At 37.2% G+C, this 13,959-nt stretch overlaps 1 protein-coding gene across 8 annotated transcripts in view; it reads right to left on the minus strand.

Annotated features, from left to right (window-relative positions):
• The window catches only part of ZNF385B (zinc finger protein 385B), a 374,516-nt gene that overhangs the window by 275,983 nt on the left and 84,574 nt on the right, over positions 1–13,959 (minus strand). For all 8 annotated transcript variants that reach the window (XM_012785825.2, XM_076005718.1, XM_012785822.3 and 5 more), the window contains 2 exons: positions 9,240–9,390; positions 8,249–8,548 (listed from right to left, as the gene is read on the minus strand). In XM_012785825.2, the coding sequence (XP_012641279.2) occupies positions 8,249–8,546 (298 nt within the window). In that variant the 5' untranslated portion in view covers positions 8,547–8,548; positions 9,240–9,390. The remainder of the gene's footprint in view (positions 1–8,248; positions 8,549–9,239; positions 9,391–13,959) is intronic.

Below are 13,959 nucleotides of genomic sequence, written 5' to 3' on the forward strand. Positions count from 1 at the left end.
CTGATATGTATATAGTAAAATCTCATTGTGATTTTATTTTACATTTCCCTGAAGGATAATAATATTGAATATCTTTCCATGTACCTATTTGTCATCTGTGTGCCCTCTTAAATAAGCTAACTCCTCTTATCTTTTGCCCATTTTCTAATTGGATAGTTTGGGTTTTTGTTTTTTTTTTGTTTTGTTTTTTTTGCTATTAAGTTTTGATACTTCTTTATAAATTCTAGATAATAGTTCTTTGTGGAACATGTGGTTTGCAAATATTTTCTCCCATTTGTAACTTGTATATTCACCCTCTTCACATAGAATTTCACAAAGCAAGAGTTTTAAATGTTGTATTAAGTCCTATTGATCAATTTTTCCTTTTACAGATTTTGCTTTTGGTGTCAAGTCAGAAAGAACTCTTTCCCTAGCCTGAGGTCCCAGAGATTTTCTTCTATTTTTTCCTAAAAGTCTTATATTTTTTAGGTTTTACATTTAAATATGATTCATTTTGAGTTAATTTTTGTATATGATGTGAGATTTAGACCTACAGGGGTTTTTTTGGTTGGTTTGTTTGTTTGGTTTGTTGTTGTTTGTTTGTTTGGCCTATAGAGGTTCAATTATTCCAGCACCATTTGTATGAAAGGCAATCCTTCCTCCATTGAATTGCTATTGCACTTTTGTCAAAAATCAGTTGAGCATATGTGAGTGGGACTGGACTATGTCTAGGACATAGTCTTTCTAGTCTTTTTCGTTAATTTATATGTCTACACTTCCAATGAAACCACTTTGTCTTGATTACTTTACCTACATAGTAAACCTCAATATTAGGTAGAGAGATTCCTCTCTATATTATTCTTTGTCAAGGTTGTTGTAGCTACTAGGGTCCTGCTTTTCCATATAAATTTTAGAATAAGTTTGTCTATGTCTAAAAAAAACCTTTCTTGGATTTTGATAGTAAGTGCATGAAAACTAGATGATTTTAAGGACAACTGACATCTTAATCTTGTTGAGTTTTCCAATCCATGCACACGGTATATCTCTCCATTTATTCAGGTCTTCTTTTTTTCTACTCTTAGCATTTTGCAATTTTTAGCATATAGTTCCTGTGTATGTTTTTGGAAGTGTATATCTATGTATTTTATTTTATGGAGAGATTTTGTAAATGATACACTGTTAAGTTTTGATTTCCATATGTTCATTTTTAGCACTTAGATATGTAATTGATTTTTGTGTGTTGATCCTCTATCCTGCCACCTTCCTAAAACTCACTTATTAGTTCTAGTTGTTATTTTGTGGACTCTTTGGCATTTCTACATAGACTATCATGTCATCTGCAAACCGAAATGGTTTTATTTTTCATTTCCCAATCTGTATGACTGTATTTTTCCTGTCTCGTTAATATAGTGGCTAGAACTTCCAGTACTATATTGAAGAGGAGAAGTGAGAGTGGACATCCTTCCCTTGCTCTTGATCTTAGAGAAAAGTTCAGTCTTTCACCACTAAATATGATGTTAAGCGTAGGCTTTTCCTAGATGCTTTTGCTAAATTGAGATAATTCTCCTCTATTTCTAGCTTGCTGAATGTTCTTATCATAAATGAATGTTGGGTTTTTTCAAATGTTCTTATTGCATCAATTGATAGGATCATATGATTGTTTTCCTTCTTTAGCTTGATGATATGGTAGATTATATTTATTGATGTTTAAATGTTGAACTAGCCTTGCTTACCAGGAATAAATCTACCTTAGTTATGATGTATAATTATTTTTACATATTTCTGGATTCAGTTTGCTTATGTTTTGTTGAGAAATTTTTAGTATAAGTTCACGAAAGATACTATTCTGTAGTTTTGTTTTTTAATATTGTCTTCGTCTGGTTTTGGTATCTGGGTAATACTGGCCTCATAAAATAAGTTGGGAAGAGTTTTCTCCTCTTCTGTTTTCTGGAAGCAATTGTGTAAAATGGGTGTTAATTCTTCTTTAAGTGTTTGGTAGAATTCTCCAGTGAAACTGAAAATATTTAGAAATTTCCTTTTTAAGAGCTTTACAATGATGAATTCAACTTATTTGAAGGCTATAGACCTGTTCAGATTGTCTGTCTTTATCTTGATTGAGTTTTGGTCATTTGTGGTTTCTGAAAGACTGGTTCACTCTTCTAAGTTGTCAAATTTATGAACATAAATTTATAGTATTTGCTTATTATATTTTTGTTTGTGCAAGTTCCATAGTAATATCACCTGTTTCGTTTGTATCTTCTTTCTTATCTTTCTTTGTCAGTCTTGCTAGAAGCTTATACATTTCATTGATTTTTTTCAAAGAACCATCTTTTCATTTTATTGATTTCTCTCATCTTTTTGTTGTATTGATTTTTCTCTATTACTTCCCTATTTTCAACTTCATTGATTTTTGCTCTTAGTCTCTATCATTTCCTTCCTTCTGCTTGCTTTTGGTTTACTTTTCTCTTCCTTTTCTAGCTTCTTGGGTGAAAGCTTACTTATTTCAAATCATTTTTCACTTAAAATATAGGCATTTAGGACTGTAAATTTCCCTCTCAGCACTGCTTTAGTCACATCCCACATACTTTAATATGTTGTGTTTTCATTTTCATCTAGTTCTATGTATTTTTTATTTCCCTTGAGACTTCCTCTTTGATTCAGGGATTATTTAAGAGATGTTTTGTTTAATTTTCATGTTGCTTTCTATTATTAATTTCTAGTTCGATTTCATTATGTTCAGAGAACATATTGCATATGATTACATTTTTTTTAAATTCATTAAGGTTTGTTTTATGGTTCAAAATATGGTCTATCTTGGTGAATGTTGCATAGACATTTGAAAAAATATGTGTTCTGTTTTTTAATAAAGTTCTATATAAATTAATTAGATTCTGTTGGTTTATTGTGTTGTTCAGAGCTTCTATGTTCTTGCTGATTTTCTGTCTAGTAATTCTACTGGTTGTTGAGAAAGGGATCTTGAACGATAAATAAATGACCATAAATGATCAACCATAAATGATCAACTGTAATTGTGAATTATCTACTTCTTTTTTCTGCTCTGTCTGTTTTTGCTTCATGTATTTTGAGGTTCTGTTTTTGGTGCATGAACATTTAGGATCATTATGTCCTCCTCGTGAATTGAACCTTTTACCATTATCTAATGTACCCCTCTGTCTGTGGTAATTTTCTTTGTTCTGAAGCCTACTTTATCAGATTTTAATATAGCTACTTTTGCTTTTATTTTTTAATTACTGTTTGCATGTTATGTTCTTTTCTATCATTTTACTTTCAATCTATCTATGTCATTGATTTTGAAGTGAGTTTTTATAAGCAGCATATATTTGGGTCATTTTTAAAATCTACTCTGAAAATATCTGTCTTTTAATTTGTGTATTTAAGCCACTTACATTTAAAATAAGTATTGATGTGTTTGTACTTAAGTTTGACATTTCATTATGTGTTCTCTATTTGGTTCTTGTTCCTCCATTTCTCTTTTCTTGCCATCCTGTAGCTTACATTTTATAGTACTCCATCATGATTTATTTATATTATTTTTTATTATATATTTTTGTATAGTTTTCATAGTGGTTGCTATGAGTATTACAATGCTATACATATGTGACTTATGACAATCTATTGATATCATCATTAGCTACTTAAAGTGAAATACAAATACCTTATTTCCATTTAGATTCCTTTAACGTCCCCACTTGTAAATATGATTGTCTTTAGCATCAGATGGTTGTAATTTTTGTTTCAGTCATCAAATATGATTTATAAAACTCAAGAGGAAAATGATTATGTGGTTATTGGGTTAATTTTATGTGTTAGCTTGACTAGGTCACTGGATGTTCAGATATTTGGTTGAATTATTCTGAGTATTTCTATGAGGATATTTTTGTATAAGTTTAAAATTTCAACTGAAAGGCTAAGTAAAGGAGATTGTTCTCCTTTATGTAGGTGGGCCTCATCACTTGAAGGCCTGAGTAGAATAAAAAACTAATCCTCCCTGACTAAGAAGGAATTCTTTCTGCCTCACTGCCTTCCAGCCCTGACATTAGATTTTCCCTATCTTCAGACTCAAACTGAAACATCAGCCCTTCCTGGGTCTTGAGCCAGCTAGCCTTCAGACTGGAACTATCCCATCAATTCTTTTGGTTTAAGGGCCTTTAGACTTGGACTAGAACTATACTATCAGCAATTCTGGTCTCCAGCTTGCCGATTACAGATCTTGAGACTTGGCACCCTCCATAATTGTTTGAGCCAATTCCTTTCTCCTATGGTTCTGTTTCTCTGGAGAACCCTGACTAATACAGATAGTTTATTACTGATCACATTTCTACTCTTTCCATTATTCTTTCTTCCTTTGTGACTAAAGCTTCAAGATTCATTCTTTTATCATTTCCTTTGCCTAGTACAAACACCATACCATGCGATGATAGAAACTTAGTTTCAGGCAGCATAGAGTGAATCTTTCTCTGGAGCTACATGTAGATTTGGGGTGGGATAGAGAGGGTGCTTGTGGGCTTACATGGTACCAAGGCTCAGGTAGGATGCTTTATGGCCTGCTATCACCTCTACACACAGGCATCTGCTGAGGCATTATTATGCCTGTCTAGAGTTTGGTCATTAGCATATGCAGGTACTATGAGGTGTTTCTTTGTCGTGGTACATGGGAAACCTTCTCTTGCCACTGCCCCAATCCAACAGGAAAGGCTTTTTCTCTGTTCTTCTCAGATGCCTCTCTGTGGTTCTCAAGCTCATGCAGCAGCCTCTGCACTCACTAAGCCCACAGGAAATCATGAGACTGCCTGAGGTCCATCTGCCCACCCTTGCTAGAGGCCAAGAACACAAGGATCTTACTGTCTTTGTGGGCCCTGTGAGGGATGGAAGCATGCAGCTACTTAGTCCAGAAGTCAAGACCCATCTGTGGTTTCTGTTATTTCTACTCACCCCATGAAAGTGGATGGGGAAGGAAGTAGGGATCTCATACATACAGACTAAGTTACCTAAGCTCTCGTTGCTTCCCCTCTTAATCTCCCTTCTGTAGCCCAGAGTATTCACACAATAGTTCTGGGAAAGGGATTTTTCTGCTACTTACCATAAGCTCCTCACTTAGGAAAAAAATTACATTGGCACATTGATGCATACACATACATACATACACACACACACACAAAAACACACTCTAATAGCAGAATGGTTTTAAGTACACACTAAGAACCCTCTGTTGTTCCAAAATTTGAGATGTAAAAGTTCTGTAAACACCCTGAATTCTCAGTTTGGTGGAAGAACTTACAGAGGTTAGGGATCAGTCACCTTTTATTCAGAGAAATGGTTCACATCTCAACCATTACCCTGTGGACCCCACTTCCATCCATGCCAACCCAAACACTATAAAACCTGCTGAAAAGAGGAGAAGCCACCTCTTAAATTTACAGCTCTTGATAAGAATATCTCTACCACCACATTTTTTCCTAATGAGGGAGAAATAGGCTACAATCTTCCCTCCCTGTATCAGTTTTCTAGGGCTATTGTAACAAAGCACCACAAACTGGGTGGCTTAAACAACAGAAATTTGTCCTCTGACAGCTCTGGAGCCTTGAAGTTAAAAATCAATGTATCAGTTAGGTTGGTTCCTTCTGAGCGCTGTGAGGGAAGGATCTGTTCCAGGTCTCACTCATTGGCTTGTAAATGGTAGCTTTTCCCTGTGTCTCTCTTCACATCATCTTCTATCCACATATGTCTGTTTCTGTGTCCAAATTTCCCATTTTCATAAGGACATCAGTCATATCGGATTAGAGCCCATGCCAATGACTTTGTTTTAACTTAATTATCTCTGTAAAAATCCTAACTCCAAATAAGGTCACATTCTGAAGGACTGGGAATTAGGACTCCAATACATTTTTTTCTGTTGTTTTTTTAGATTTTTTTTTTTTTTTTGTAGAAGACCACAATTCAATTCATAATATTCTTTAAAGCCAAGTGATGGGCAAAAAAAAAAAGAAGACTGGTATTTTGTTCCCTGATTAGGTGCCTGCTTTGCCAATGGGCTTGCTACCCTCCCCTATGCCACCTGAGCAAGAAAGAAAAGCCTCCCCCCCAGTTCCCCTCCACCCCTACCTGCCTGGGCCCCAGCAGCTCCAGGCTTTCAAGAGGAATGTTAATTCTCAGATGGATTCTGTATGTGCCCTCAAGCCCCAGGAGTTGGTGTGAATGAAAATAGAGGACACAATCTTGAAAGAGGCACACTTGGTGGAGGAATGGAGCCTTTTTTTGCTACCAGCTGGGGGTAAGCCAGAAAATGCAGCTATCTCACAAGGGACCCCCAATGCCTAAGGGACCCCAATGCCTAAGGGACTGCCTGGGGGAGCTCTTCGTCCACAGGGCCCGTTAGGAGCACCTGTGACCCACAGAGACTGCCAGAACAGCAATCACCAACTAAGAACAGCATCGCAACCTTGCCAAGGCTGTAAGGCAACCTCCGCCCTTGCAACCCTCCATGGTTTCCCACCCCTGACTGGAAAGCAGGCTGAGGAAGGGCAGAGTGGGAGCCCTCCACTCTGAGTTCCAGGGTCTGTCTAGCCAAATCTTAATTTGGCAATGAAAGGATGCTTTTATAAATAGAACTGACTCTTCTAAATCAAGGAGTCTTTCTGAATATACAAAAGTGAGAAATTATGGGCTGAGAGAGTGTTAAGGGAGACTCTACCCAGCAGGAAACAGAAGTTTGATAGATCAAAACTGAAGAAAGGGACAGGGAAAAAAAAAACGATGTCAGGCTTGCTCCTCATTGAGCTGAGACTCTAAAGAGTAGATAATGTGCACATGCACACATAACAGCACAGAGGTATATTCCACTTCAGTTCCTGCTGCTTCACTTAGTATTTATTATGCCATAGACAATTTCCCCTGCCATTAGATATTCCTCAGAAATATAATTTTTAATGACAGTAGTATCTATAGACATTTGCCCCCTAACAGATGTAACTCAAACCTTTACTCAGACTGTTATTTGCTCTCTGATTTAGGAAATCAGTTTTTATATGTTTTAATATGTAAATTCAGGTACATTAATGCATCTGTGAATAATTATAATTATCAAAATAACAAATAGAAAATAGAAAAGTGATTTTTTTCCATTATTTTTAAGTATGTATCTTATATCCTGTAGGTTCTTTTACTTTCTTTCATAGCATGTTAAGTATTGGTTGGAAAAAGTAGTTAAATAAAATTAAACCATATACTCTAATAAGAAGTAGTTAGTTTTAGCTTGATACATAGAAATTATTTATTTACAGCACACACACAAAATCAAGAACCATGTCACAGCACTGAGTGAAATTCCAACAAATGGGCTTCTCTGCTTCCTCTTACTCCACGTTGAGGCCTCATTACAGAGCAAACACTTGCCAGAGTGGAATGTGGAGCTTTGCCACCACACTTGGGAGGAGGTTTATCTTGGCCTCCCACTAAAACCTGGGTAGGAGGCGCACCTTTTGCAGAAATCTTCACCACGGATAACAGTAAATTTCACATTTTTCTTTAGTGCCGACACAGTGAAGCCACCTAATGACCAGCAATGTGGAGGAGGAAGGGCTGCCTGAGGATAAGATAAAGGATTTGAAAGATTGTTTAGAATTCAGGGCAGAGGCAGGACTGTAAAAGTTCCTGAGCTTCTGCCTCTACCCAGCCCACAAGGAAAGAGTGAGAGGCAGGTGAAAGTGATGATGGTTCCGGAGTTCAGAGGTTAAGCCTTGTTGTTTTTGGCAATGCCTTTTCCTATTGTTAGAACACCCCAGCACACTGCTGGCAACTCGCAAAAAGAATATGACAAATCTAACATGCAAGATTAATGCTCCTTCCTGCATCATGGGATGTTATAAATAAAGCTGTAGCTTTTTATATACTGTCAAGTGGTATGCCACCCCATAGAAGGCAGATAAAGGAAACCCAAGAAAGCCTAATTTTGAGAGAGGGGGGAAAATGACATCATTGATCCATTTTAAATACATTTTCAAAATACATTTGGAAATGTTCGCACACTATGGAGATACAGGAATATACAAATTGTGTATGCGTGGGGGGCCTGCATGTATATCTGAGTGCATAAAAAAAATATTCTGAGAAGAGACAAACAGCTCACAGATTGTACCTGTAGGGAAAAGAGAGCATATTATCGTGGTGGTGAGTTTAAGGTAAAAGTTAAGTCTTGCTCTAAATATTTCATTTTCGAGACCAGAACCATCACTCCCCGCGGCGCTCCTACCTGCACCGGTGTTGGCGCTGGGGCTGGCCTGGGCCGGCGGCGGGGGCTGCCCATCACTCAGCTGCTTCACCCGTTTGCGGTGCGATTTGCCGTTGGAATGTACCTGGGCTTGGGCTGCCGAGTTCAGCTGGATGTTGCAGACCTCACAGAAGGAGAACAGAATTTTCTTTTTCTCTTTGCTCAGCTGGTCCTCAGGGCTGTCGTTCTTTATCCCCTTTTCTTCAAAGCCCCGTAGAAAAGTTGCCATATTCATAATTCCATCTTCGAGGTGGTGGTCAGGGCTTAAGGAGTGCTTCATACCTGAAATACAAAAAACAAAAGCACAAGTGCTTGTAAAATTATTTGTGGCTTCTTAGTTTCTATAGTGATGACAATTAGCTTTTAAATGGTAAGGTTTAAGCTAAAAGTCTCCCAGCTACTCAGTGGTCACTCCTGGAAAAAGTCAACACGAGTATCTAACTGAGCAGGTACAGTATTTGAACATGAGTTCCCGCCATCTGGAGCACTTTATATCCCATCCTTGCCCCTCCCTCATCACCTCTCGCTCCCTTTGCCTTTTTAACTCCTTCCCTCCTATGAGATCTTAACTGGCCCACTGCCCTCTCCAGAGACCCCATTCTGACCTTGGACACAAGGTGGGAGCTGGTTATCTGCTCACAGAGGCTGCAAGATCTCCCTTCATAGCACCTAGCACAGTGAGCATTCCATAGGTATTTGTGCAATTTATGTCTGTCTTCCCGTTAGACTAGGAGCTCTGTGAGGGCAGTGGCCTCATCTCTGGATATCCACAACTGCAGTTTTACATAAAAGGCTTTCAAATATCCACTGAAGAAAGGAATAAATGATGTTATCAACCCAGAATTGTGAAAATGTGTATGTGCAAACACACATGTGCATACAATCCACACACACCTGTATACGTGCAAACAGACACATGCCCTAACTGCAGGGGATGTAACAGAGACCAAAACATAGTATATCTGTAACTTACATTGGGTTGTGTTCTAAAGCCCTTTTATAAGTCAGCCAATGGGGATCTGGACATACTTTCTTATAGATGTAGTGAAACAGTTTGTTTGTAGGTTTCTAGATTAGCCCATAGACATCAATTTAATCTTGGATGAAGTTGAACTGCAGAACATCTGAAATACAAAATAATAGAAATAGAATATTATGATAAACTCGTGATTGAAAAAGAGTAAAACAGAATAAGACATAATTTTGTTTAAGTGCTGATGTTTTTCTTCATTTATTTAGGTAAGGACATATTGATGGATTATAACCTAAGGGAGGATTTCAAAGTGATTTCTGAGTACATTGAGATCCTTGGATGATGATGATTGCCTTGGCATTTTTATTTTGTTCAGTGCCACTTTAAAATATGTAATTTTTCATTTTAGTTAATACCAGGATTACCAGCCTTTTCATACTTATCATTGTGATTATGACAATGTTTTGGTTTGCAATATGAATAAAGAGAAAGATATTCTCAAAGAAGACAGGGGGAGCAATTTGTTGAAAATCAAGGAAAAAGGGTAAACATAAGTAAGAACAGGGGCGAACAATGCTGTGCCCTGAGGACTGAACAATTTATACGAAGGGAGAGTGGTGGCTTGTGAAGGATTTCCACCTAGGGGACAAACTCAGGGAGCTGAAAAATACTGGCTTTGAACAGCTCGTTTGCTCTAAGTTGGCTTGGAGCTCTATAGAAAGGAAGGAACAATAACAGACAAGTCCATATTTGGAGTGTTCACAAGTTACATGTGTAAAATTCAGAAAAGGTATGACCGTAAAGACAGATTCCATGTACAGCATTCCAAAAAATATCTTATTTACACTTACACGCCCAATTGTGAAGGTTGTTTCAATATTGCTAATTTTGACATATAAAACTCATTTTCCCATATATTACTTTACTCTGATGCCACCACTTTAAAAGGGACTCTACTGTACACAATTTTCCAAGTGAATCTATTTCTTCCAACTATCCACAAAGGCAGTTCTCTTCCTTAAAATCTACTCACACTATACATAAATCAGTTTTAAGATATTCCTATAGCTAAGCTACAGAAAATAATTCAGTTATAATTCAAATATGATTTGGACATTTATATATAAATATAAAGTAAAAATAATATATAATTATATATACATAATTTATATACTTTTTGCTCTTATTCCTTAAATCCAAAATATTATAGTATCGTAAAGCCATTTTTTTGTTTGTTTTTAAGTTACTATTGAGAGTGATACCAAAATTCTGGTATTGTTTCTTTTTTTTTAATTTTTATTTCAGGATATTATGAGGGTACAAACATTTTGGTTACATTTTACATCTTTGCCTTACCGAAGTTAGGATTAGAGGCATGTCCTTCCCCTCTACAATGCACAAAGCCATTTTTCTCATAAAACTTTAGAAAATATCAGTCACATAAAAGTTATATTCAGACATATTACTCTGCATCTTCTCATAAAATATTAAACTATATCATAAGAATTAACTAAAAGAATTGATAGAGATAAATACTTTTTAAAATGAGCTCATCATTAATATACTTTGCCCTGCGTAGAAAAATAATCTATCGTGATACATTAATATAAGAAAATCCAATAACTTTTAAGCTTGCAAAGCTTACTCAATCATTGAAACCTAGGTTTATATTTTGACTCAAGCCACTAACATCCTTGACTCAGCAGAGAACTGTTGACACTTTCATGTGAAAATTGAACCTCTTGGAGGCATTTGGCCTTGCCCATGCTGTGAATGAACACGTGGGATTTCACAGAAACAGGACATACATCATAACGTTCCATTTTAAGCTTGAAATATAAAAAATGACTCTCTTGTTTACAATGTCTTATTAAAGCTAAAACCAGCTTAACTGTGCTTTTCTCATTGCCATTATCCTTTAAAAATTATACTTTAGATAGATTTATTTAAATATACATATTTTAAGTAGGAAGAAACCTTTAAAATAAAATGAATGTCTCTTCTAGAATTCTCCTGTAACCTCTTCAGAGTACCAGCACCTTCCATAATCTGTCATCCTTGTTTTACCTTCTCCCAGAGTTATTCTCACTTGCATATGACCTCCCAAGCCTCCACACCACATTTATGGTCCAGTCTAGTGAGGGTGCAATGCCTAGGGGTGGGGTACACATTCTGTCCACCAAATCCCAACTCATTAGTCCTAATTCTGGCTTCTTCCTTCCTTCCCACTCAGGGGAAGAATAAGGTCAGCTCCCTTTAATGGACACTTGCAACTAGAGTATATTTAGTTCAAGAGGTCTTGGGAAAAGGACCAAGAGGTAGAAAGGCAAGATACCAGAGTCTCCATATCCACTTTTGGCCTGAGATGATATAATTTCTAGGCTTATAATATGTGTAAATGTGATAACATTTATAATGTCAACTTTCTGGCTAAGGGGAAAGTAGCAGTGACTTTAAATGGAAGAAGAGAGAAAAATCTCACTTTCTAATTTAAAACTCTTTTTCTGACTATCTTAAATTACATGTTTCACTTACATGAGGCGGAAGGATCTAAAGGGGTGTCTGATTTTAAACAGAGCAGTGGGCAACATTCTACTTTGGACCACCAAGAATGAGGGTAAGAAAAGTTGGGATAATTGGACCAATATTCTATGCTTTCTTATATTATTTTATCAGATTAGGTGGCCAATGACTTAACATTATGAAAGAAGAAGATATTTTGGTGCAGGTGAAGGTGTGAGGAAAGGTTGGTCCTTGAGTTGCTGCTTTTGGGGAAAAGAGCTGATGGATCCAAACTAGACAGTCAGTGAATATCTGAGGAAATGATTTTAAATAACCAGGAGGTGATTCATCAGGAAAGTTTTCTAATATAACCACTTTCCCTAGGACTGTCCCTGACCCACACAGTTATCCAAGTTTTAAAAATAATAATTTGAAAATAACAGGAAACTGACTCAGACATAAAGACATCTCTGTTACACACGTAGAGATTTATTATCTAATCCCTCAACTCAAGTCAGTCAGTTTTAGCCATTTCCCATTCATTCTTCACCACGAACAACCCAGCTTGAAACTCCTCTCCAAATGCAGTGCTTGCCTTTGAAGAGTCACCGTAAACATTCCCCAACCGCCAGATCCAGACAGCTCCTCCTGGCTCCTCACTCTCTTCATCCCCAGATCCTCCTTGCCAGGGCCTCTCCCCACACCTGCGCTCCTGAAGCAGCGTGTCCATATAGCCGCGTGACACACACCCTCGCATTATCGTTTTAATTATTTATATAGTTTTATTACATTTATATAGTTTAACTATTTACTCTCTCATTTCAGTAAATGTTTGCTATGTAGGCAGAGGGTCTGGATGCCAGGGAGGCAACAGTGAACAGGGTGGATGGGCCTCTATGGTCCCATGAGAAATCCAGAGGCGAAAACAAGAAATTACAACGCGGGACAATAAATACTTTGGAAAAATCTACATTTTCCTCCCTTGCTAGATTTCAATCTCCTTGAGTATAAAAACTATGCCTTATTCATCTTTGTACTTTCAGCATCTAAGATTGTGTTTAGTGCAAAATAGGCACTTAATAAATATTGGCTGAATAAATGAATGCATTGTATTTGTGTGTGTGTGTGTAGTGTGCATGTGTATAGTATGTATGGTGGTGTGGGGGGTATATTTAGTGAGTAGTGTGTAGTGTGTGGAGGGTATGAGTGTATGGTGTGTTTGGTGTATGTGATGTGTGGTTTTTGTGTGGTATGTGTATGTGGTGTGGTGTGTGTGTGTGTGGTATATGTGGTGTGTGGTGTGTGTGGTGTATGTGAGGTGTGTGAGGGGTATGTGTGGGGTAGCTGTGTGGCATGTTTGGTGTATGTAGTATGTGGACTGTGGGGGGTGTGAGGTGTATGGTGTGTGTGGTATATGTGGGGTATGTGTGGGATGTGTGTAGTATTGTAGTATGTGTGGTGTGTGGTATGTGTGTGTGGTGTGTGTTGCACTGGTTGTGAACACAATAACCAAGGTCAATGTTTTCTAATTATTTTAGCTTACATGTGGGCTCAGCACACAGCTGTTTGCATCTTGAGATTAGGAACAGTAATAACAGTGTGCTCCCCAAGGGAAAAATAGCACCACGCGTTTGCAAACTAAAGCCCCAACTGTTTAGGACAAAGTCATTCATCCTTTGATTAAAAATAAAGCTCAAAGTTCAAATTCTGTTAGGGTAAGTCACACTAACATGTGCCAACATCCATGTGACATTAGCTCTTTCGTGCAATCAACTTGCACAGGGAATGGAGCACTGGGTATGGTGGGAAGGTTTGGACAAGACTTAGTGAAAACAAACACTCGTAGATGGAGAACATTAAGGACTCTGACACTGACTCTTGCTCACTTAAATTAACTATGTTGAAAATGCCGATACTGACTCTTAAACTTCAACTTCAAAGAAGGGGGAAAAGTTGAGTTCTTGAGTACCAGGCTACAGACAACTCCTTTCCCCAAAATAGAGTTTTGGAGAAAATTAAGAAGTCGATAGAGCTTGTTCATTTTGTCGTATGTATCAGTATTTATTTCATAATAGGATCCAGATATAGGAGGCTGTCTGTGATTCAAGTCAACTAGACAATCATTTATTAAACACTATTTACAACACCCTATCCTTGGCCCTAGAGTGGCTAAGGAAATGTATAACACAAATAACTTTGAAAAATAAAAAGCCTATAA

Source organism: Microcebus murinus, chromosome 8 (genome assembly GCF_040939455.1).
Source record: "Microcebus murinus isolate Inina chromosome 8, M.murinus_Inina_mat1.0, whole genome shotgun sequence".
NCBI lineage: Eukaryota > Metazoa > Chordata > Mammalia > Primates > Cheirogaleidae > Microcebus > Microcebus murinus.